Here is a 24,934-nt window from a genome sequence, read left to right as displayed (position 1 = left end):
CCACAACTGGTAACTGCTAATTTGTTGTTCAATTCATAATCCCCCCCCCCCCCGCCCCGTAATTTACCATAAACATTTAAGGGGAAAAACAGTAAACGTTTCTGAATTCACCCAAATTCCTATTTTCCCGGCAATAAATCTCTTTCACGATGTCAAAACTCCTTAGTAGAAGTATTTGGTACCCAAACGAGGTACAGGGCTCATTTAATTGCTCACTTATGATAACCACATTGCCACTCCCTAAGATACAGTTAGACTCTGGGGGCAGGTAAATAATAAGGTGAAAATATCTTTTTTTTTTTTTAACGTTTATTTATTCTCGAGACAGAGAGACACAGAGCATGAATCGGAGAGCGTCAGTGAGAGAGTGAGACACAGAATCCGAAACAGGCTCCAGGCTCCGGGCCGTCAGCCCAGAGCCCGATGCGGGGCTCGAACTCACAGACCGCGAGATCGTGACCCGAGCCAAAGTCGGACGCCGAACCGACTGAGCCAGCCAGGCGCCCCCGTAAGGTGAAAATATCTTCAGATTTCCAATGTGTTCTAGAAATAACGTCAGTCCCTTCTGTAACAAACGGGTACACGTATTCATCAAACTTGACTTTTCCATGCACTTCCTAAATTGATATCCCAACGGTCGTCAGTTGGCTGTGAGGCCACCATCTTGAATTTTTAGACAGCATTTACCGTGAGAACATATCAGGACACAGAATCCACGTGGAGCCCACGGGAAGGAGGAGCTGCGGAGGGCAGAGGGTGCGTGGGGACGTCTTACCTCTGGGCCGTCTCCGCCCTCGCTGGGCTCCGGCTCCAGGTCCTCACTGATGTGTCTGCGCGAGCGGAAGCGTCGGTGCGCGGCCTCCTGGTTGATCTGCCTGATGTTGCTGTCCGACTCGGAGGCCACATCCCTGGGAGCATGGGGCGAGGGGGAGAGAGAGACGGGACAGCCGGTGTGGGTATCTGGCGCCTTCCGCCACAGTCCCGCGCTCGCCAGAGGCCTCCCACCCACTAAAACGCGGCCACCGTCGCGTCCGACACGGACCACTCGCTGGCCGTTACGTGTGGGAATTCGCCTAACACGAACTGGTTGGAGGATAGTTCTGGGTTCAACTCAGTCAAGGAGACAGCGCGTTTAAATGCATCAGCACAACGTTTTGAGTATTTCAGGCAAATAGCACAAAGTGTACTTTAGTGTTTAAGAAATCACAGCCCTCTGGGGCGCCCGGGTGGCTCAGTCGGTAAGAGTCTGACTTCGGCTCAGGTCATGATCTCACGGTTCATGGGTTCAAGCCTCACGTCAGGCTCTGGGCTGACAGCTCAGAGGCTGGAGCCTCCTTCAGATTCTGCGTGTCCCTCTTTTTCTGCCCCTTCCCCGCTCGCTTGCTCTCTCTCTCAAAAAAAAAAAAAAAAAAAAAAAAAAAAAAAAAAAAAAAAAAAAAAAAGAAAAGAAATCACAGCCCTCCATCTTTTTGCTCTAGTGAGAAGAAGGCAGGCTTCTCAAAGGACAGGTGACTGACTTGGGGCCAGTCAGTGGTGGCCCCTCTAAGAGTCCAGGAATGACGAGGCGGCAACTTTAGGTTGGTAACGATTGGCCAAGGAGCAGAAATAGTACAAACTCAAAGCCGGGATCTGGAGAGAAGTGCTCCTGACCCAACATGAATTTTTTAACATGAATTTTTTTTTAGCTGTGCGGATCTCATTTTGACAGAATCTCAGGATCATTCAGGATGACACTGTATTTCTCCCTATTAAACCACTGTAAAAAATTCACTCAGACATCAAGTGATCATTTCCCAAATCAAGTGGGATGTGAAGAACACAGCAACTTTTGTGTGTGTCTGTGTGTGTGTGTGTGTGTGTGTGTGTGTGTGATGTATCTCTCTTAATTCAGGATCTGAAAACATCAATTCAATCTTGAAAACTGCTGCAGTAAATTACAGGCAATCATCCTTTGGGAGAAATACTACTTGCCGGCTTTTAGAGTCGAAGTTTAAATGTCAAAATGTTTTGCGAAGAAAAATCAGACTCTTTCAATAAGACACCATATTCGGTTAACAGAAATGATGCTGCAAGCTAACATTTCAAAATATTTGAAAATGTTATTTCAGACTAATCAAAACATAGTATTAATCAAGGGCCCTCCTTATAGATTCTTCCTATAAAACATGGTTTTTAAAAAAAAATTTTTTTTAATGTTTTTATTTATTTTTGAGACAGAGAGAGACAGAGCATGAGCAGGGAAGGGGCAGAGAGAGAGGGAGACACAGAATCGGAAGCAGGCTCCAGGCTCTGAGCCATCAGCACAGAGCCCGATGCGGGACTCAAACTCACAGACTGTGAGATCACGACCTGAGCTGAAGTCGGACGGACGTTCAACCGACTGAGCCACCCCAGCGCCCCTAAAACACGGGTTTTAAAACATTCTAATCTCTCAAACTTCTGCTACGCGCCAACAGAAAGCCTGCTGGCCCCTGTAATAGTAAATAGTTTGTGACTAGCAGCATTGTGTGCAAATAAATAGGGTACTCTTTATTGCCCCTTTCTGAGACAGTTTGAATATTTCCAACAAACACCTTTACATTTCTAACTTCTGGTAAACGCAGGTTAGCTTTCATGTAATCCACATTCGAATGATAATTACTTCTTAAAATCTGAGTCAGCGAAGTTTTGCTATTATCTGTGTAACTAATACATAAACTTTGGAACTCTCACAGAAATAACAATCTTGCGTATTTTCTAATTTTATTAAACTATAACTAGACTAAAAAATAGTACCTTGAGATACCTTCAGAGAAACTGACAAAACTATGGCTACAGAGAAGACGATTAACACTAAGGGGCACAGAAGGATACTGATCCTTTTCTGAAACCACCGGAACAAAATGATAGAAACTGACACTTTGTCGGACAGGTGAGAGAATGGAATGTCGCATTTGTGATTTTGTGTTGCCATGGGTCTTTTTTGTTGTTGTTAATTTTTTTTAAGTTTATTTTCGAGAGAGACACAGAGCACGCGAGAGCGGGGGAGGGGCAGAGAGAAAGGGAGACACAGAGTGCGAAGTAGGTTCCAGGCTCTGAGCTGTCGGCACAGAGTCCGAGGTGGGGCTCGAACCCACAAACTGTGAGATCATGATCTGAGCCGAAGTCATATGCTCAACCGACCGAGCCACCCGGGTGCCCCGCCACAGGTCATTTTTATAGGACATTCAATTCTTCAGCACACAACGATTATGAAAAGTTAAGTTATTACAGAACAGAGAAATAGTTAGGAGGAAAATGACCAGAATGAAATTCTTTATGAAATATGTAAAATATTTTAGTAGTGTCTAAGAAGGCTAAGGAAACTTGATATCATCCTTTCCCTTTTTATTAAGGATGGAAGCAATTTCCCTTCCTAATGACTGGCCTTAAAATATTTTATATACATCTATGAAAGACTTTCATCAGAATTTTAAATCTTCACTTGAAATATCATACATTCAGTTAGCATTTATTCAGTCAACGCTGAGTGACTAATGTTTGCATGCTGCGTGCCAGGGCCTAATACATACTTGAAGTGTTCCAGGGACTTCTGAAAGGTTAAGAGGAAATAAGGTTTTATTATTAACACGTCTGCATTTTGTATCCCTTAGAAGTATATAAAATTCCTTATTCTGGAAGGACTTACTTTAAAAAGTGGGGGAGGGACATTTAAAATCAATTATGCAAATCTCCCTTATGCCACATGCTCATATAATTAGTAATCAGCGTGAACCAGACACAACTAAATAGCATAGAGAGGTTACCTCTGATTTTGCAATTCCAACCCTGGGCTTTTATGGTCTTCACTGATGAAGTGAAAATAGTCACACAAGGGAGGCCTGCGTGTCATTAAGCAACTGAATGAGCTGAAACTAGAAACAGTCACTAATGGGAAGATGAACATTTAAAAATATTTCTGAGCTGACAGATTAAAGTAGAAAATTATTTTACTGGGGGCAAGAAAATATTTTAGGAAATAGTTATCTTAATTTTCTTCAGTCATTAATTTCATCTATCTATATTCTTCACTTGATTTAAAAAAATTTTTTTTTTAACGTTTATTTATTTTTGAGACAGAGACAGAGCATGAACGGGGGAGGGTCACAGAGAGAAGGAGACACAGAATCTGAAACAGGCTCCAGGCTCTGAGCTGTCAGCGCAGAGCCCAACGCGGGGCTCGAACCCACGGACCGTGAGATCATGACCTGAGCCGAAGTCGGACGCTTAACCGACTGAGCCACCCAGGCGCCCCTAAAAAAAAATTTTTTTTAATGTTTATTTATTTTTGAAACAGAGACACAGAGCACGAGCGGGGAAGGGACAGAGAGCAAGGGAGACACAGAATCTGAAGCAGGTTCCAGGCTCCCAGCTGTCAGCACAGAGCCCAACACGGGGCTTGAACTCTCGAGCTGTGAGATCATGACTTGAGCCAAAGTCGGATGCCCAACTGACTGAGCCATCCAGGCGCCCCTTCACTTGATTTTCATGGGCAATATGCAAGTGGCTAAAGACAGGATAAACCATCAATTTGTCAGGTTCAGTGTCAATTAAGATCAGTGTGTCAGATCACTGACACTCACCTACATTATGGACATTAGTACACACTAATGTGACGATGAGCCCAGTTACTGAAATGTGATTAAATTGTTGCTGAGACAGAAGATGTACAAAGTATTTTGCAAGAGAGGTAAGAGAGTTAAGTGTTTTGAGTCTCTAAAGCGCATCTTCATTTACAGCCTTAATTCCGTTCCTTCACCATGTTTCTAAAATTGTGGGTTATGGAGTAAAAACCTTTCCGTTTACATTTAAACAGGGTCAGGACAATTCTAAAATCAGGGGTGCTTTAAAAAGCTGCCCTCAGACTTGAGAGTGCGGGGATCACTCTGTGGTCAGCCTTCCACCCTTCAGTTCCGTATCCAGCCTCGCCGGTTCCCCAAACCGTGCGCCTATCATCACTTTGAGAAGCGATTCACTTGTAGTCATTCATTCCGTCACAAGGTACTTTTTTGCTGAGCTCCTACTCTGCGCCAAGCGCTAGGGGTAGATCTGTGAGTAAGAGAACATAGTCCCTGCTCACACAGGCCGCCAGAGTATTACGTGCCCCCTGCTACCACGGGGGAAGCAGAGGTCCTTCACTGAGAGCTGAACAGAAGCGCGGTTCTCCCAGAGGAAGGTAGAGGCAGCCACAGGAAAGGGGACGTTCTAGTTTTGTTTCGGTGGTTGGGCAGGGGGGGCATCGGGGCATCCACGGGGCCAAGAAGAGAGAGGGATCAGGAAGCAGCTGTGAACGGTCCAGCCACTTAATACACCGTAGGCTTAGGACTGTGGGTGGGGAATCTGGCAAGGGACAGGGTGGAGAAGGACCTTGTAAGGACAGCCGGAGGGCAACGAACTGTCAGTGAGGTTATTCAGGGGGTTGAAGTCTAGAGCACAAGCCTAGGGAACTGGGTAACACATGAGTCGCAAGGACAGTCTTAATTCTTTCCTTCAGCACACGGCCATCACTTCTCTGTCTCATTTCCTCAGATACAGCCTTTTAATGCTTTTTTTTTAAAAAAAAAACATTTTATTTATTTACTTTTGAGAAAGAGAGGCGGGGGAGGGACAGGGGGAGAGACAGAGTCTTAAGCAGGCTCCACAGCAGCACAGAGCCTGCCTCGGGGCTTGATCTCACAACCTGAGGCAAAATCAAGAGATGGGTGCTTAACCAGCTGAGCCACCCAGGTGTCCCTAACAGGCACTTCTTAATATCAATTTCCCCCCAAAAGACTGTGGCAGTATTCTGTAAAAACTGAATTACGAAAATAATTAAGTTTGAATCAAAGCAATACTTTAGGGGGCGCCTGGGTGGCTCAACCAGTTGAGCATCCGACTTCGGCTCAGGTCATGATCTCACAGTTCATGAGTTCGAGCCCCAAGTCGGGCTCTGTGCTGACAGCTCAGAGCCTGGTGCCTGCTTGGGATTCTGTGTCTCCCTCTCTCTCTGCCCCTCCCCTAGTCACACTCTGTCTCTCTCAAAAAATAAACATTAAAAAAAAACAAACCATAATACTTGGCGAAATAAAGTTAAGGAGAAAGAACCTCAAACTCTCAAGACCATTCGGGTGGGATGAAGAGGTTACTATGGAAACTAATTCTTCTTCCTTATCTAACTTTTCTCAGGATTTCTAGAAGACATGCCCACTGGAAAAGAGGCACTCCCCGGGCCCCACCTGAGCTCTGCCGACGTCCTTCCTGGTTCAGCCTCTTTGGCATAGCTGCCTCACTCATAGGGACAGTCATGCCACTGACCCCTCCCTAAACTACATGTGAACCTGAACTTGGATTAAGGGCTGCATTTTTCCCATGTCGTTCTGGACAACTGATGAGCCAGCACTGCACAAATGATCTCTTTTGTTTTGGGTTAGTTCTTTGGGCCAATGCCCCCACGGTAGTGTGTTTACAAAAACAATATGAAGTGTTTTCTCAGAAGTTTCCTCATTAGGGTTTCACAACTCTGGGAGGTAAGAAAGCAAGTATTTCCATTTATCCCAAAATAACAGACTTCAGTCTGCATGATTATTAATGAAGGTGAACCTTTTTCCACATATGCACTGGCCATTAGTATTTCTTTCTTTGCGGGCTGTTAGCGGTCACTTTGCTACAGTCGTAGGACACTCTGATCCCCACAGGGTGTTATGTGTTCAATAATGTTTAGCAAAGGAAGATAATGGTGCCTTGCTTAGGGTATTGCTACCAAGATTCTTGATTCAAGACTCCTGACCATTTACAGTAACCAATGTTACCTGGCGGCGGGGCAGGGGGTGTGGAGAGGGTCCAAGTTTTTTTTTTTTTTTTTAAAACATTTACAAATACCAACAGTAGTCAAGTGGGTTCAAATGGTTTCACAACAGCTATGTTCAGTAATCAAAGGAAAACAGTAGAAAATAAAAAAATAAAAGAACGAAACCATTTCCATTTAGATTTCTCTGGGGGGTACAAAATTACAACAAAGAAGAGTTCATGATCATCTGGATGTGTGGATATTTACGCTGTCCTGTGAATAATGAGCCGAGTCCAAAGCCGACCAAGTGCATCTGAGCTTCAACGGAACCCACCTGGGGGCTTAGGAAGGACCTATTCACGGATGCAGATCAGACAAGCTTTCTCTCCAACTCAAAACCTGGACTAGATTTCTTGGCTACCTCCCCCACCCTCAGTCGTAAACAGAATCTCTCTGTAACCTCCAAAGATTAAAGGATTATTGACAACACTATCACCCATCACACTGCTGACACCACTTGTTTAAAAACCATCATGAGGGGCACCTGGGTGGCTCTGTCGCTTGAGTGTCCGACTTCGGCTCAGGTCGTGATCTCACAGTTTGTGGGTTCGAGCCCCGCGTCAGGCTCTGTGCTGACAGCTCGGAGCCTGGAGCCTGCTTCACATTCTGTGTCTTCCTGTCTCTCTCTCTCTCTCTCTCTCTCGATAATAAATAAACGTTAAAAAATGGGCGCCTGGGTGGCTCCGTCGGTTGGGCATCCGACTTCAGCTCAGGTCATGACCTCGCGGTCCGTGAGTTCGAGCCCCGCGTTGGGCTCTGGGCTGATGGCTCGGAGCCTGGAGCCTGCTTTGGATTCTGTGTCCCCCTCTCTCTCCGCCCCACCCCCGTTCATGCTCTGTCTCTGTCTCAAAAATAAATAAACGTTAAAAAAAAAAATTAAAAAAAAAACCATCGAGAGCAAATTTCCTTCAGAGTCTGGGTTAAAGAAAAAATGATCTCATTCAATATACTTGCTTTTATTACATACTGAAAATGATGTAATGCATTGACAATTACCCTCCTCATCTTGGCTGCTAGGAGCTCAAATTTCCCTCTTCCTTCTTTGAATACTTGTTTTGCCTTTTACTGTATGCTAATAGATTCAGGTCTTGCCGTATACTATGATTTAGAAACAAGCTGCTACAAATCCTTTTCGAACATAGTTGAGGTTTAACTAGTGTTTATCCTCTACCATCAAATACAAAATTGTTGCATGAACAAAACAGTAATCATTTCACTACGGCCCTGACGCTGGTGAGGGATTAGAATACACAGTAATGACTAATTCTGAGTCTGCAACCCTTGCATGGGCGTCTAGTTAGATCACAGGGATGATTTATAGATTTCCCAAAGAGGAAAAAAAAAAAGTGGCATTTCCGAATTAAATAATTAAAGGGACTAAAAGCCAAAAACTGAAGAGAAGATTGCACAGCCAATCTGTTTGCCGTTTTCCAATCTGGGTTCGTCAGGAGAGGAAGCTGAAGACCAGGGAAGTGATATAACTGCCATACGTAAGATAAATGTGGGGAAAATAACTTCAGTATGTCAGGAACCTATGTAAAAGAGTGTATCCACGTTGTCTAAAATGAATTAGTTCATACCTAAAATAGGCAAACCTGATCCAGGGAAAAGAACTGCTGCTTTATCGTGCAAATTCCGACAGGCTCTCGCGCTCTTTAAATGAAGAGTAACCCTGTTGTTCTACGTGTCCGCATGTAGGGCAAAACATCCCACGTTTTTCTGAGGCGAGGCGGAGTTCCCAACCTTTGCCCCCAAGAGCCGCCACGGTCCAACCTCCAAGTACACGGACACATCCCCAGCCACGGCACGGTACTCACATTAAGCTTGGTCGGTGCCACTGAGTGGTCCGGTTGTTGTGGTTGACGTAATAGGTACGACCCAGATTGTCCACTTTCTCTTCCCAGCCGGGAGGCAGTGGAGGCGGGGGAAGCTCCTCCTGGTGCTGGGAGGCCGAGTCATTCGAGTCCACGACCTCCCAGCCATGCTGCGGAATAAAAGCAAATGAAGACCGTTGAGGTGGGCCCTTCACACACGAGGAAAAAACAAACGCAGTGTGCTCTGGGTCCCTCTTCCTTGCTCCTTCGCACCCTGGCTCTTTTGGTGGCTTCACATGCCACGTGGGAAGAAATGTGCCAAAAAAAAAAAAAAAAAAAAAAAAGAATCAATTCTTGTAGAGTCTCAAAAAGAATTCGGAGCAATGACCAATTAACTGTGCTGCCTTCTAACTTGACCGCACTGTACAGATCAACCCAGCTTTGGGTGTGTCCAGTCTGTTGTGTTAAGCCGCATTAGCCTCTTTTCATGCTCATGTTTGTTATTTTGACCCGAAGGCTGCCAGGGCCGGACAGAGCCATGCCAGCGACATGGGTCATGTTACAGCTGTTGTCTTTTGGACACCCCCACAAGGTAAAAGGGAGCTGGGGCGCCAAGCCATACTGCACGTGTGTTCTAACAGAGATCACGGCACGAGGGGCCAGGAGGCCCGGGCTCCATCGCTCCCCAGGGAGGACAGCGATGGAGGCAGGCGAGGCTCTCATTCTGCGTCGAGTACAATCGCGAGAACCGAAGAAGTCTGGAAGTTGCTTTCCACTTAGGCGCTCCCCACTGGCGGCCACCACAGAAACAGGCTTCATGGTACCAGAGTTAAGAGTGACATTTTTGCCACACATATTTTAGGCATTAAGTATTCCTTCCTGACATCCCCTAGTAAAGTCACTGGAAAATTGAGTAATTCACTGGTTAGTGCAGTTGGAGAGCTAGAAGAGTGTAAAAAATTCCTTGGATTCGAGATAAAAATCTGTCGATGTGCTTATGAAATCTTCACATTCGTACATCCCTACCACCCACTTCAACTCCTCCCCGTGCAGAGGGATGAAGGCACCCAAGTGAAACACTGCCCGGAAATATGAACGCTTGGACTGCGGAGGGTTCCGATAACTTGCCCATAACACATAATTCACGTACCGCGTATATGCGACAGCTGCGAACAGATGTGGAAATTGGCCACAGAGGCGTCCTGGTTAATGGCCATTTGCAGAACGATACGGGAATCTAACAAAATAGCACCGCCAGGAGTGTGCGCTAAGGTGCACTGGGACCCACGATGTAGGTATGTGATTAAGGAGTTTAAAGGCAGCTATGCCAGGAGGGGGAGAAAGAGAAAATTCCTCTGGACAGCTACTTCCCAAACGGTATTTCTAGAGGAGAGCTTTTCCTAACACATCACCTGGGGGCCCAACACATTAAAAAAACAAACAAACAAAAAAAAACTTGGAAAAGACTTTCTAAACCATTTCATGCACTTTGAAGCAATTCCAAGCGCTGTGAGGAAATTTACAACGAGCTGAAAGTCCAAAGAAAGAAGGGAATGAAATATGTGCGCACAATTTCTCATCGGGGTGGGGCTATGAATGAAATACGGGTATGGCATTTTATAAGGAGAAGCCTCTTCCGTTATGGGTGCTGTAACATAAAATGAGAAGTTGACCTTTTTTTTTTTTTTTTTAACCAAAGCCAAACACATCAGTAGTTGATCACAGATGCACGGACTCAGTAAATGTTTTCATAGTTAAGCTCTATCCATTTTTATGTCCTTAAACTGCTAGGTCCTAAATAAGATACTAATATGATCTGGTGCAAGGAAAACAGACCGAGGCCTGTAGTTCTGCAACTTACCTCCATGTCCTCTCTCTGCTCACTGTTTTCTTCATCTTGACCTCCATTTTTTGGCATATAGGCCATTTTCAATCGCAAAAATCCCTTAACTCGAGATTTATGACTGCGTGATGGAAGAAAATTGGTTATAAAGGATACGACTTGGTTACAACTTTCATATTTATGATGACTTTTTTTTTTTTTTTTACAAAAGATGCAAAAGGAAAAGAAGCCGAAATCTTCCTCAGAGAAAACCAATGACTGAAGCATGAAGGACACCTGCGCCCCAAAGCCTCACCTTCTTGGTCTAAGGAGAAAATCCTTAAATGTATAGGGTCGCTCCATGGTCGGATCTTCGGTCTACAGGAAGAAAAAGTAAGTTTCAAAACTCCTGATAGTCTCGTGTTTTAGATACACCAAACTGGATTACAGAGCACACACGTTCACGTTCTAGAACGCGGGAAGGGTGAAAACGGGGTTGGGTCTTCACCCAGTACTAGACAAGTAATTACTTTAGAGGTCATCTTTATCTACCCAAGATCCACTAGATGTCACTATCAACACCCACTTTCAGGAGCCAACCCCAGCGTTAGACAGATGACAAAATTATAGTCGTCACTGCCGAGTGTAATTTCTAACTACAGGGTGCAGGCCTCAATCTCAGTGCTGACTGATTTCAGAACCAGTGGTCACTGGTACCTTCTTGTTCCCCGTGATCCAAGAAACCTAAAAATGGAGTTAACGGGAAAATATATCTGTGAAGGCAATTTTACTTTATTTTTAACATGAAAATATCATGTCATCAGCCTAAGATAACTGAAAGATTATCTCCTCCACAGAGACCATTCCAGGTAGCGCCATCAATCAGCCTCTTGCTGGTGCCTCGTCCATGAAGCTAGGAGTGTAACCGTGCTATTTTTAAAAGAAATCCGTACTCATTTTATTGTGCAGGGTTAGCTGGTCAAAGCAAGTAGAAAGTTGGAAAAGTGTTACTATTTCATTAATTTTTAAACACTTTATGTAGTAAAAATCCCAAATATCCAGGCTCTTTAATTAAAAACAATGTACAACACTGACTTTGGCGGCAAGGGAGACAAACCGCCATACTAAGATGTACTGACGTACTATATTGGAGGGTTGTGTGTGCGTCGATATTTGAAACATCCCAGGTTTTATGTCATCCGGCTTGAAACTCCACTGGCTTCCTACTCTGCTTATAATAAACTGAAAATGCTTTCCTACGGCCGTACAAGATTAAACATGCCCTGCCTCCTAACTACCCATTACCTCACTGTGAGCCAGTCTCTCTGTCCTGGCCTCATCTGTCCTGGTGCACATCACATCCAATCCTGCCCCGGCAGGTCCTTCTGCTACACAGCTCTGGTTCCAAATGGCCACGGCTGGCTCCACTCTGAACCCAGGTGTGAGATCCCAGGTCACGCTCTCAGACGCTGCATCACCCTTATTACCATGAGCCCCCCCTTACCACCCTCTATCATAGTGTGCTGGTTTATCGTCCCCCTTTTCACTATCTGACATTATCTTGGTCATTTACTTACTTACTAATTTGTCATCCACCACTTCTAGAAGTAAGCTCATGAGACGAGACGCTTGGATTTGCTCACCATTAAATTCTTGGTGCCAAGAACATTGCCTGGCTCAAAGCAGGCACTTGTACAAGCAGCTGATTAATTCGTCTGATCTACCATGAACTACTGAAGCCGTGAAAATTCCACCATTGCTGAAGGAAGTCAATTATATTCTCTCTAGACTGTCCTCTTTAAGGCGACACAGGCATTTTGGAAACATTTTCTAAAAAAAAGGTTTCCAAATGTATACATACCACTTATCATGGAAAATTTATTAATTCAGAATATTATTCCATTTCTTCCTTTTCTCATTTATTCCACCACAAAGAGCTTTAGAACAAAACCCACGTGGAAGATGTGCGGCTACAACACGGCACCTTCCCTTAGAGTTACAAGGATGTATTGCAGGGGCCATGGTATCAACCGGTAACTTGAACCTAAGGTAGAACAAATTCACGGACATGTGGAGATCACATTCCACGAGACCTAGGATGGAGGGCAGCGACTGATTCTCACTTGGGGATCGATGTGGTTTGCGGATATGTTCTCCAAATTCGAGATGAATGGGCAAGTGTGGACAGGTGGGGAATCGGGAGGAAGGGTGGTTCAAGCCGAGGAATCCGGCATGGGCAAAACCACGGGATGCTTAGCAGGCATGAGGAATCGAAGGGACGCAGAGAACCAAGAGACGGTGAACAGAGGAAACCACAGAGCCTAGAGGACTCCTTTGATAATGGACCCACCCACGTACTGTGTGGTTTAAATGACAACCACCACACAGATCGAGAGGCAGGCCTCCTAGGTCTGTGTCCTGGCTTCCTTACTGACACAGCTGTGTGGCCAAGTGCATAAAAAATGGAAATTCACCTCCGTGGAAATCCTTGCATGCGAACAAGATGGTGATCTTGTAGACACAGACAGGATTCTTCTTGGCATTACACAGGGTCCTACCTGATCCTATTTGCTGGAAAAAAAAGCCCAGTGGAGACCCCCAGGACAGCACTGGGAGAATGGCATCTCAAATGGGCTGATGCCGACAGAATCACTAGCCAAAGTGGACACCACTGCCCCCTGTTCTGGGGGCACTGAACATCCCAAAGAAAATCTTTTGGATACACAGCACTCTCGTCTTAAAAAGAGTAATTGCTTTCAGGAGAACTGTAGTTACTAAGACATACAGCGAGAGAAACAGCTCTGTGCGCAAACGGAAGCAAACAGCCTTGCCGAAACCCTAGGCTCAAAACCTGCACATGACCACCAAGAGCACCCAAGCCTTGGACTGAGCCCCCTGCAAACGCCCGCCCGGGGCCCCTGAGCACATCGCACATCAGTACTGGAGACCCAGAGTCTGGTCCAGCACTGCCTCCAGCCTAGTGATCACTGGGCAAGTTACCTCCCTGTCTGGGCTCAGATGCCCTCATCTGTAAAATCTAGGGAGTAGACAAAATGGTCTCTGAAGCCCCTCTAAGCTCTAGGACGCTGAATTCGATACATGTGAGCGGGAATCACTACCCTTCTACCAGCCGTAAATATAAAATATATAAAAGCCAAAAATACAAAAACTTATCATCTGAGTTACCTTCAAGTACCGCTGCGGCACCAAAAACAATACCACCACCCTGAAAAATGCTTCGCTCTCGAGAAACGGAAATTCAAAAGTTACCGTGATTGCCTAGAGCAGCACTTGACTATAATAGGAGAAATTCATGCTTTTAAAATAGCTCTCTCTACCCCAGTGTGTTTCCCATGGATACAGAGATTGTGTAGCTGAAGGGGATGTGTGGGCTTGGGGCTCAAAGGGCAGGGGAGATACAACTGAAAGACGAGTCAAGAAAAATTTCACAGGCGTTAACAGGCAAACAGCTGCCAGAAAATGTCCCTCTGTTGTTACTACAAGTCTTGGAGATGGCTGGCCTCTAAATAATTAGTAAAGGCAAGTTGTAAAATTTGAAGTCCTAAAACTTGAACCTAAAAGTCACGAACTTTTGGGGCGCCCGGGTGGCTCGGTCGGTTGAGAGTCCGACTTCGGCCCAGGTCACGATCTCACGGTTTGTGAGTTCGAGCCCCGCATCAGGCTCTGTGCTGACAGCTCAGAGCCTGGAGCCTGCTTCCAATTCTGTGTCTCCCTCTCTCTCTGCCCCTCCCCTGCTCGCGCCCTGTCTCTCAAGAATAAATACACGTCAAAAAAAATTTTTTTTTAGAAGTCAAATGAACTTTTAAACAACTATCCACTGGCTTTAACAAACAGATACAAAAACAGTAGCTCAAGAAAAATTGGCAAGAAGAGCAGAATTACAGTTAAATTTACTGCTGGTGCCTCCCCTACCAGAGCAGGACAAAGGGCGGCTTTGTCTCACCCGGAGGACAGATGTCAGGCAGGTAGGCCAACAATGACCTCCCTCAACTGCAGTGTCTCGCCAACCCCACGCACCTCCAGCGAGCCCCGCCGCCCCAGCCCACCAGATGACACACAGTCATCGCGGTCGCCCGCACCTCTGCTGAGTGAGCCGCGGAGCAGCTGCGACGACGTGGTCTCACGGAGCTGGATGGAAACCTGGGGTCGCCCGTGCGCATGCCCTCCTTCTACAGGTGACAACACAGAGGCCCGGGAAAGATTACTAACTCGTTAAGGTTGTCAAGGCGACCGGCCTGTCTCCCACGTCCAAGTCAACGGTTCTGGAGAGCTCTTTTAAAGCCCGACCTTTGGAGACTCCTGTGAATACGGATTTATGTTTTCTTAATTCTCGGATCTGCACACAAGGCGGGACTACCAACCTTGTTTATTCTCCCCTGCTTCCTCTCCTTCCTGCCCGCACTCCTGTTCTCAAAAATAAATAAGGAGGACAAGAAATATTAAAGGTGAGTGGCAAATCCGGAATGGGAACAAAGGAAGTAGAGGGCCCTACCGTCCTGAACTCCCACGACCTTGGACTCTGAGGGCCGAGGATGAAAATGCATCACAAGTCTCAACTGAGTTGCTTTCTTCTGGAAGCATTTGAGGAGCGTGAAGCACGGAGGCACCCATCATCAGAACGGGGAGAGGAAGCCTGTTTTCTTTCACACGACTACTCCTTACTCTTTCCTGTTGAGGGGACAATGACGGAGCGGACACTGGCCTCCTCTGGCCACTGTGCTGGATAAGCGAGGTAGCGACTCTGACGCGCAGGGCACCTGGCCTCACACAACCCTCCCCGCCCCGCCTCTGTTCTGACTGCCTCCTTCGTTTGTCACCCTGGCGGATCTCCAACTCAGCCCCTCGCCACAGCCCACGGGGCCCAGCAGGGCCCACACGTGCCAGATCCGAGATGCCAAGGTGCTTGTCGGTTACACCGTGCACCCCTGGAAGGGTGGGTTCCTAAACCTGTCCGCTGAGAGGAAGGGTTGCTCTGACCCTCCAGTCTTCCTGGGGTCTGAGCATTTACAGCTGCAGGTGAGGACGACTTAGGTAAGCCACTCCTGAGATCCTGAAAGCACGATTTTACACTGCAAACCCCAACATCCACTGGCAATGAACCCAACATGCCTCTAGAATTTCATTTGGCAAGGGAAGAAGGTTCTTCAGCAAAAATCAATTAATGGGTCTAAAATATTTATTGTTCAAACATACGTGAAACAGGATTTAAATGATCAAAAATCATTTGTTAACCATCATGAGAGATTATTCTAAGTTTGGTTCTGCTATCTGGGATCTTCTCCATGAAGCTCCTGATTTAGAAAAGAGCTTCATTCAAAAATTAAGGCAATAATTTCTTAGACCACAATCAAGACAGATTTTTTTTTTTTTTTTTTTTAAGGAATAAAGGTTCGTGATATCTTGAGGCAATAAGATAAAGCCTCACTCTTGTTTAAAATGCCCTAAAATAGGAGTCTCTTGGGTGGCTCAGAGGGTTAAGTGTACGATTTCGGCTCAGGTCACGATCTCTCTGTGGATTCAAGCCCTGAAATGGATTCTGTGCTGACAGCTCAGAGCCTGGAGCCTGCTTCGGATTCTGGGTCTCTCTCCTTCTCTGCCCTTCCCCCACTCATGCTCGCTCTCTCAAAAATAAACATTAAACAAAAATAAAATAAAATGCCTTAAAATAAACAAATGGGCATGTATGTGTGATAATTATCTATATACATGAGATATACATATATATCAGCATGAAGATATATGCTATTAGGTATTCTGCTAATACAGATTTAAAAAAAAACACTCTTCAATTTCTAGGATTTTAAACATTTGGGCTTTTTCTTATTACCTAAATTAAATGATCTTGGTGTATCAGATGCATAGAACACAGATGCATGCCTCAGGTAGGGGGAGATGGCTGAATGCAAAATCACTAACTAAATCTGGTGGGGGTTTAGGAATCCCTCTAATAGCCAGAATTAGTATCTGAGGCAATGGGAATCTGGAATCATAAATTATTTTTTACCCAAGCCAGGGAACACTGTCTTACCTTCACATGTGCCCCCAATATGGTGCCACTTGCCACATGAGGCTTTTTCAATTTTAATTCATTAACATGAAAGAACGTGAAAGAACATTCTAAATTCGGCTCCTTAGTCACATCGGCCACCGTTCAAACGCTCAACTACCACGTGGCTACTGTAACAGGTGACAATGCTAGGCTACATGTGGAAGAAAGCTGTTTCGCCAGATTCTTCCTCAGAGATTAGCATCATATCCATCAGCAAACAGCTGTTGAAGGATACATTCTCTATCGGCTAACGGGCCTGCATGAAATTAATAACCAAACACCCAGATACCTTCAATCTCAAAAGGGCCTGCATGGGTTAGAAACGGCAAATGTCCCACATTACTGCTCTCCATTATCTTCTCTCATCACTGATGACACCATTTTCCTATTTTATCTAGGATTTTTTGATTTTGACAAATATTGACTCTACCGGCCATATACATAACCTGCCTTGACAACGGGCACGGAGCTATCAAGAAAGGGGCAACCGTTACTGACTTCGCAAAACACGTCCAAATGCTAACGTCCATTTGTCACACCCACGCTTGTGTTCCACAAAACAAAACGACACCGTGCAACTTTCCCACGAGTGCCCTACACATAGGGTCAAACGCACCCACGATGGCACCTCAAACCCTGAGCCCGAAGGCCGTGTCCATTCAGAATACGCTACTTGGGTTCTACCACCACTTAGAAGGTGAAGAATGCACCGCCATGCCTCTCCTTGGCTTCCTCTGTGGTCCATTTCCCAGACTGCAGCTGGCTCCACGAACCCAGTCGTCCATCGTCAAGGACGAAGACTGCTGCACTCCAGCATAAGCCAATCGTGGGGCAGGTGCAGAACCGGGCAGCTCCACTGCTCACCTGGCTCGGGTCACACACAAGTTCTCAGTGTCCTCCAGGCATTCGCTGTCTACCTTCTTCCATCGGCTGGTTTCTATTCCAGCCTCCAGCCCTGGCACCAGCTGGTCCTTTCAAAGCTCACTCTTGCCTCCACCCAAACCCAGAGCTAAGCTATTCCCTCTACTGAGGAACGCCGTTCCATTCCGAGCCCCACCCAACCTTTCCAAACCAATGAGCACTCACTCAATCACTCGAACGGGGGACTGTTGGAGCAGGTTGTTTAAAACATTCCACTCACACCTCTTCAAGAGTGTTAGCACCTCATCTGCCTCGACAGAGATGTGGTTCTTCTGTCAGGGACAAGGGTGGTTAGGGATAACCATGAAAGAACTGGCCAACCAACAAAATACCGCCTGAAAACGTCGGCGGTGGCTTCAACCTGAAGAGCACAGACAGAAGGCCAACGGATGCAGGAACACGTGAAGAGTCTTTCCGTGCAAACGTGGAGAACTCCACACCCTCCCCATGTGACTCTGAAAGGGCAACCAGGTTGGCGAAGGCTTACGTAGTCGGTCCCGTGCAACCCACGCGCCCTCTGCAAGTACCTGGGAGCTTCAGGTTTTTATACAGAATAATGTTTTCGTGACATCACTTTTCCTTCCAGTCTTTGGGAAGGGAATGCGCTCGAAACCTTCCTTCCTCAATAGCTCCCCTGAGTCAGTAAGAATAAATTGCTTGCTATCACAATCCTTTCACAACATCTCTTCAGAGCTTCCTGGGTAAGACACAGTCTTTCTTGGTATTTAACATATGGTAACAGCCACCATTTCAATGCAGCAGACTTGCACTAGGCAGTTTAAGTCACTTTGGTTTATAGACTGTTGATGCTATTTGCTCACAAAGTATTTAAAAAAAATTAACAAGGGGGAGCCTGGGTGGCCCTGTTGGTTAAGCCTCTGATTTCGGCTCAGATCATGATCTCTCGGTGGGTTCAAGCCCCGTGTCGGGCTCTGCGCTGACAGCTCAGGGCCTGGAGCCTGCTTTGGATTCTGTCTCTCTCCCTCTCTCTCTCTGCCCCTCCCCTGCTTGTACTCTGTCTCTCTCTCAAAAGTAAACATTAAAAAAAAAAACTAACAAAATTAACAAAATGGCCTTGGAAGGCAGAAACATTTGACTTACCCTCTCTTAGATACTATTTGAGTCACTTTGTGCTGCCCTATGGAAGAAGGAGCAGGAGGGGTGGGGACGGAACAATCTGGAAAACCGTAGCTGAAATTCGAGCCAACCTGCCTTTCCCCAAGGCCTCCAGGTCAAGTCTCCCCAGGCTACCTACATCGCCTCTGAGCACACAGAAGACACCGTTAGCCTCAGTCATCGGTCACAAACTCCAACTGTTCTGCGACTCATCTGAGCAGAGAGCAATGGCAACAACATCACACGGGCTAACTCAGTACAGTTTCTAAGGCTGCGGTGGGTGACGCCAGCTGACAAGTTCGCCCAGAACCAACAGCTTCTTTTCTCTGGTCTCCCTGCTGCCTGAGAAAAGCCACACACCCCAATCTGGGAAGCGCTAGCTTGTATGGATGTAGCCCAGGAGAAAGAGCACGTGTAATTCTACACAAAGACAACAAATGTCTGAGTGGCCCCAAAGGGTGGATTTGCAAGCAAAAACATTCCGGTGACAAGGGCGAGGGTTGGACGGAGAAAGGGAGCTGTTTTCCATGATGTGACAAAGGAAGCCCAGAAGAGAAAGAGGCGGGTGATGCAGACAGGCATACTTGGATGACTCAGATACGCCCGATTTTCACAGTTAAGCTCTCTGCCATCCCCCCGAAGAGACTGCTTTCTAGAAAGGGCCAGGGTCAGAGTACATGCCCTTCATGTCAGCCTGCTCCACTGCCTTGGGGAAATACTGCTCTGAAATACACCCAACCGGAAACAATGAAAAGCGCTGCTCACGGCATGCACCACGAAGCAGGTAATGGTCCTTACCGGGAGATGATTCAGGGGTATGTCCACCTGTCCCAGGAAGTCGTCTCGGGTCTGTGGAGAAGAGAGCAAAGAGTTAATGTCCCCATCCATCCACTGAGCGTCGGTATTCTTTACAATGTTTAATATGTGGGGCGCCTGGGTGGCTCGGTCGGTTCAGCGTCCGACTTCGGCTCAGGTCATGATCTCATGGTGCGTGAGTTCGAGCCCCGCGTTGGGCTCTGTGCTGACAGCTCGGAGCCTGGAGCCTGCTTCGGATTCTGTGTCTCCCTCTCTCTCTGCCCCTCCCCTGCTCATGCTCTGTCTCTCTGTGCCTCAAAAATAAATAAAACATTAAAAAAAATTAAAAATAAAATAAAATATTTAGTATGTTTCCTTAACATACTGATTCTGTGTAAGTCACGGGATGAAACGTACAGCATATAGTCGTGCCACCGTAACAGCGTTGTAGGGTGACAGAGGGTAGCTACACTTGTGAGCCCTGCAGGAGTGAGGTACGGTGTCGTCACCATGTCGCAGACCTGAAACTAACGTAACGCTGCCTGCCAACGAGGCTTCAGTTAAAAAAAAAAAAAAAAAGTTTCTTTATAAATAGAAAGGGCCAGGGCCTGACACTGGAGTGCAGCATCCGTGCGGATGCGTGTAAGGCAGAAGGCCCTGATGAGTGGCAGACAGACGTCGCCTGGGAGACGGGGAGGAGCCCAGGGCGTGGTCCACCAGAACTTGAGCTGCCCCAGCCCCTGCAGGGTGTCTGTGACCCCCCAGCATGGAAACAAATCTGGTCTTGGAACTGGGGAGCATGTGATCAGTACGGGAAGGGACACGCGGGACCACAGAGGGTTTGGGGGCACAGCTGGCCCAGTTCACACAGGAGACAGTAGTGACATCTTGGGGAACATTCTAACAAATATTTAAGTGCTACAAAGAGCTTCCTGAGAGCTGAGAGTCCAGGGAGAGAGTAAAAGTCTAATGATTAATAAATCTTACAAATTACTTCTCATTAAAAAATGGCCTCAAACTTGCACTCTTATAAGTACACTACTCTGGAATCCCAAGTTCATGGATTAAGTTTGCTGGTTAATTTCGGGACACACCGTACTTCTTCCTGTCTCTGTCCTACCGCATAGCATTCATCTTTCTGACGTGAGACCTAGATGAAATTCATTTGGAGGAGCTCACGAACCCCCTTTCAGACCCGGGAAGTCCTAACTCGGGTCCAGGGGACACTGGCCTGGACCACAGGGTGTTCAACAGGTCTCGCTGACACTACGTCCTGTAAAGGTGCTTGTGTCATGGCTTCGGACATTTAGGTGACCCTGGCGTAGAAGTCTGTTACCCTCTTATAAACACACGCAGCTTCTTACCATATTCGAAATGCCTAAAAGCTGGAAAGTTCTTCAGGTGAAATCCGACCCGTCCCACTGCTAGCCTGAGGAAAAGCCCAAGAGAGAATCCAGACCTCCTAACCCCAAACCCTGGGTTCTTGTTTTCACTCCTTGCTGGTTTACCAAGGAATTTTCTAATTCACAGAACCTTTTTTTTTTTTTTTTTTAATGTTTACTTACTCTTGAGAAAGGGAGAGAGACAGAGTCAGAGCGTGAGCGGGGCGAGGGCAGAGAGAGAAAGAGAGAGACACACAGAATCCAAAGCAGGCTCCAAACTCTAAGCTGTCAGCACAGAGCCCCACGTGGGGCTCAAACCCACAATCCATGAGATCATGACCCGAGGGAAAGTCGGACGCTCAAAGTCACCCAGGCGCCCAGAAACTACTTTTTAAACGTACTTGGAAAACTTCTCTTCTTGCATTTGAAAAGAAGCAGTTGGTAACCATGAATGAGATTTACTGAAATGATTTACTCCAAGCTCAGGATTTCCTTCTAGGTCATTTAAAAAAATTTTGATTAACTAGATAGCTATCCGTCTCCTCTAGACGACGCACAGCAAAAAATCAAAGTCACCACTGGCCAGGTGTACGTAAAGCAGGAGACTAGCCCCGGTCCTCATGATGCGATTCTCCTGTACCTTTTTTTTTTTTTTTTATCTTGGCTACTTTGGCTACAACCCAGCATGCAAACACCTCATCTAGCACAAAGCTACAGGTGCCAATTAATGCTGTGGATCTCAACAAAAGTAGCCATCGGTAGAAGGTCCAGAAAAGGCAGACATCTTTGCTGCCCAAAGTGATGGGGAGTGTTCTTGCTCTCCATCTGACGAATTTAATTATAAAGCTAGTGTGAATGTTCAAAAACGAGAAGCGTGTTGACTACTGACCATAAACTGTTCGTCTACCTAACGTGAGTAGTGTGGTATTGCCACTTGCCCCCTGTCCCCTCCTGCTACCCGTGAAGGAAAAGGCCATGGGATACAACCATCAGAGGAAGACGGGCTCCCTTGAAGGGGCTTGATGCCCTCCTATCTCTGAAAAGCGACGCATCAATCGTTCACCTAAGTGCATCTTAATAACAAGTCGCAAAAACACCGACGTGCCCATGCTGCTTTGCTGGGGAGATGTTATTGGAGTTGTAAACTGGTCAAGTGCATGCAGCTTTGCCCAGGCACCTGCCGCTCAGGGCTATAGTAGTGAGGCAGGCGCTGCACTCGGGCCCCTTCGTATCGGAGTTTGGGCTCCAAACTAATACCCTGTCCTGCGTCTCACTAACTGTCGGGAAAGCAAAGCGGTACGCCAGCTCTGTGCTTCTCACGGGGACAGCGGCTCAATACAGTGTCGGTGGGAAGAGATTCTCATGATAGCAGTTTGAGGAGACTTTGTGGGGCTCTATTAAAATGCCCATTTGGGGCGTTCTCTTGGCCAATACCTCCTGTTCAGACTCTGCTGCTGCTTCCCACAAATGGAGCAGGTGACAGAATCCCCGGGGCACTCGCTGTCACAGTCAGCAGCTTTGCTTGTACCTTCCCAGGTTTTCGCACTTGACTTAATACACGATTTCTAAAATAGCCAAAGATGAAGCAGCTTCCCGAACAGAGCAAACGGAAGGCTCTTTCTGGTTTACATCAAGGGTGATTGTAGTCAGACCACATTTTATTTTTTTTTAATGTTTATTTACTTTTGACAGAGAGAGACAGAGCATGAGTGGGGGAGGGCCAGAGAGAGGGAGACCCAGAATCGGAAGCAGGCTCCAGGCTCCGAGCTGTCAGCACAGAGCCCGACGCGGGGCTCGAACTCACGGGCCGCGAGATCGTGACCTGAGCCGGAATCGGATGCTCAACCGACCGAGCCACCCGGGCGCCCCCACATTTTAGATAAAACAGGGATCGAGTATGGGACAGCACATGGTACGGAGAAATTGGCTTAAATGTTTCACCAGTCAATGGAACGTGATGGGTTTGGAAACCCAGCCCACCGTCGCCAGAACGATAGAAGCTTCAGGAGATGTAAAACATGTAGGCTAATGAGAACATACCAACTTTTTTTTCAACGTTTTTTTTTAATTTTTTTTATTTGGGACAGAGAGAGACAGAGCATGAACGGGGGAGGGGCAGAGAGAGAGGGAGACACAGAATCGGAAACAGGCTCCAGGCTCCGAGCCATCAGCCCAGAGCCTGACGCGGGGCTCGAACTCACGGACCGTGAGATCGTGACCTGGCAGAAGTCGGACGCTTAACCGACTGCGCCACCCAGGCGCCCCGAGAACATACCAACTTTAAAACACACCTTCAGTTCCACAGGAGGGATCTAGTAGGGGATCGGAAAGCCTATCAGTGGCCTACATGGCGGCGAAGGGGAGTGTCTCAAGGACGCCGGACTGTGCTGTTGTGGCAGGATCCCCACCCACGGGCCCCGGAGAGACCATGTCTGAGGCCACCGCAACGTCCAGACGCTGCTGAGGCCACCTTACGCCAGTGTTGTGAAAATACAATAATCAAATCAATTTTTGGCAATTTCTATGACACAATTATTTCCATCAAGCATCATGCTATGAGCCTATGAAAACCAAACTGATTTCAGCTCACACTGGCGTTTCTTGTGCTTGTTTGTAAGCGGTAAATGCTGTCAGTTTCAACCTTAATTGCCTGTCCTGTTCTAGAGGCTGAAAATGTGCAAGTCAGTAACACAATTATAAATGCTCCCTTCTGACAAGCCACCAAATATTTTCCAACCTAATGACAAGGCAAAATGGAGCCTCTGAAATGTGTCAATAGAAGGTGAAGCAAAAATCCATATTCCATTACTGGAGAAGTAAAATACATACACCTGACAATGTCTTAGAGCTTGCTCTCTAAATGATGATCACAGTATACTGAAGACTGCCCCTCTCCCCTTTAAAATAACTATCCCCATTTAAATATTTTATTAAAACTTTTAAAAAAATGTTTATTCATTTATTTTTGAGAGAGACAGAACATGAGCAGGGAAGGGGCAGAGAGAAAGGGGGAGACACAGAATCTGAAGCAGGCTCCAGGCTCTGAGCTGTCAGCACAGAGCCCAACGTGAGGCTCGGGCCCATGAACTGATATCATGGCCTGAGCCGAAGTCCAAGGCTTAACTGACTGAGCCACCCAAGCGCCCCAGGACAGTCATTTTTAAACATGAACTGCAACCCTGCTGGCAGCTCATGAGAAGCACTTTAAAAAATATATATATAATAAGGGGCGCCTGGGTGGCCCCGTTGGTTAAGTGTCTGATTCTTGATTTTGGTTCAGGTCGTGATCCCAGGGTTGTGAGATCGAGCCCCATGTCAGGCTCTGCACTTGGCATGGAGCCTGCTCAGGATTCTCTCTCCCTCTGCCCCTTGTCCACACTGTCACACACACGCCTGCTCACTTACTCTCTCTCAAAAAAAAAAAAAAAAATTAAATAGGAGATAGAAAATGTCAGTGCCTCGCATGAAATGTACATACAGTTTCAAGACAATGGGTTCTGTTAACACACATGAAAGAACGTGTACTAAGCTATGATCTGAAATTAATTTCCTTTTGTGTGTTTGCCATCCCAGGTTTAAAAGCCACTCAACCTCATTAAATGGAAACCATCCAGTGCTACCAACTGCCTGGGGTTTTATCCTAGAAATTATTAAGTAGTGACTTCCAGGAAGACCATAGTTAGAATTTCTCAAGCCACACGGAAGAAACGTATTGAGGAATCAGAATATAAGCTACAGAAAAAGTATTTAAGAGTAAAGCTATAGTGTGACTAGTGCTGTGTCTCTTACAAGTTGAAGGTAAACCTCACAACACTAAGTCAAAAACAAAAACAAAACCCATTCACTTTCCCACTAACCCATGAAATGTGACTTCCCCGTCTGCTTCCTCCCAAAGCACGTGGCCCACGCTCCGGCACCAGGACCGAGTTGATGGGGGCAACAGGTTCTATTTTTCGAGAGGTACACACTCTGAATAATCTAAATAATGAACGGCTTGAGAGCCTTTTACAGAAGCTTTTATTTTTTTATTATTTTTTTTAATGTTTATTTATTTTTGAGACAGAGAGAGACAGAGCATGAACGGGGGAGGGTCAGAGAGAGGGAGACACAGAATCTGAAATAGGCTCCAGGCTCTGAGCTGTCAGCACAGAGCCCGACGCGGGGCTCAAA

General features: G+C 46.4%; 1 protein-coding gene across 4 annotated transcripts in view; it reads right to left on the bottom strand.

Annotated features, from left to right (window-relative positions):
* The window catches only part of NEDD4L (NEDD4 like E3 ubiquitin protein ligase), a 341,173-nt gene that overhangs the window by 66,010 nt on the left and 250,229 nt on the right, over window positions 1-24,934 (bottom strand). For all 4 annotated transcript variants that reach the window (XM_042962037.1, XM_007080469.3, XM_015536836.2 and 1 more), the window contains 5 exons: window positions 19,386-19,436; window positions 10,797-10,858; window positions 10,520-10,622; window positions 8,662-8,828; window positions 776-908 (listed from right to left, as the gene is read on the bottom strand). In XM_042962037.1, the coding sequence (XP_042817971.1) occupies window positions 776-908; window positions 8,662-8,828; window positions 10,520-10,622; window positions 10,797-10,858; window positions 19,386-19,436 (516 nt within the window). The remainder of the gene's footprint in view (window positions 1-775; window positions 909-8,661; window positions 8,829-10,519; window positions 10,623-10,796; window positions 10,859-19,385; window positions 19,437-24,934) is intronic.

This window comes from Panthera tigris, chromosome D3, assembly GCF_018350195.1.
Source record: "Panthera tigris isolate Pti1 chromosome D3, P.tigris_Pti1_mat1.1, whole genome shotgun sequence".
NCBI classification, from domain to species: Eukaryota; Metazoa; Chordata; class Mammalia; order Carnivora; family Felidae; genus Panthera; species Panthera tigris.
Note: the sequence above shows the minus strand (reverse complement) of the source record. Positions and strands in the feature narration are given on the sequence as shown.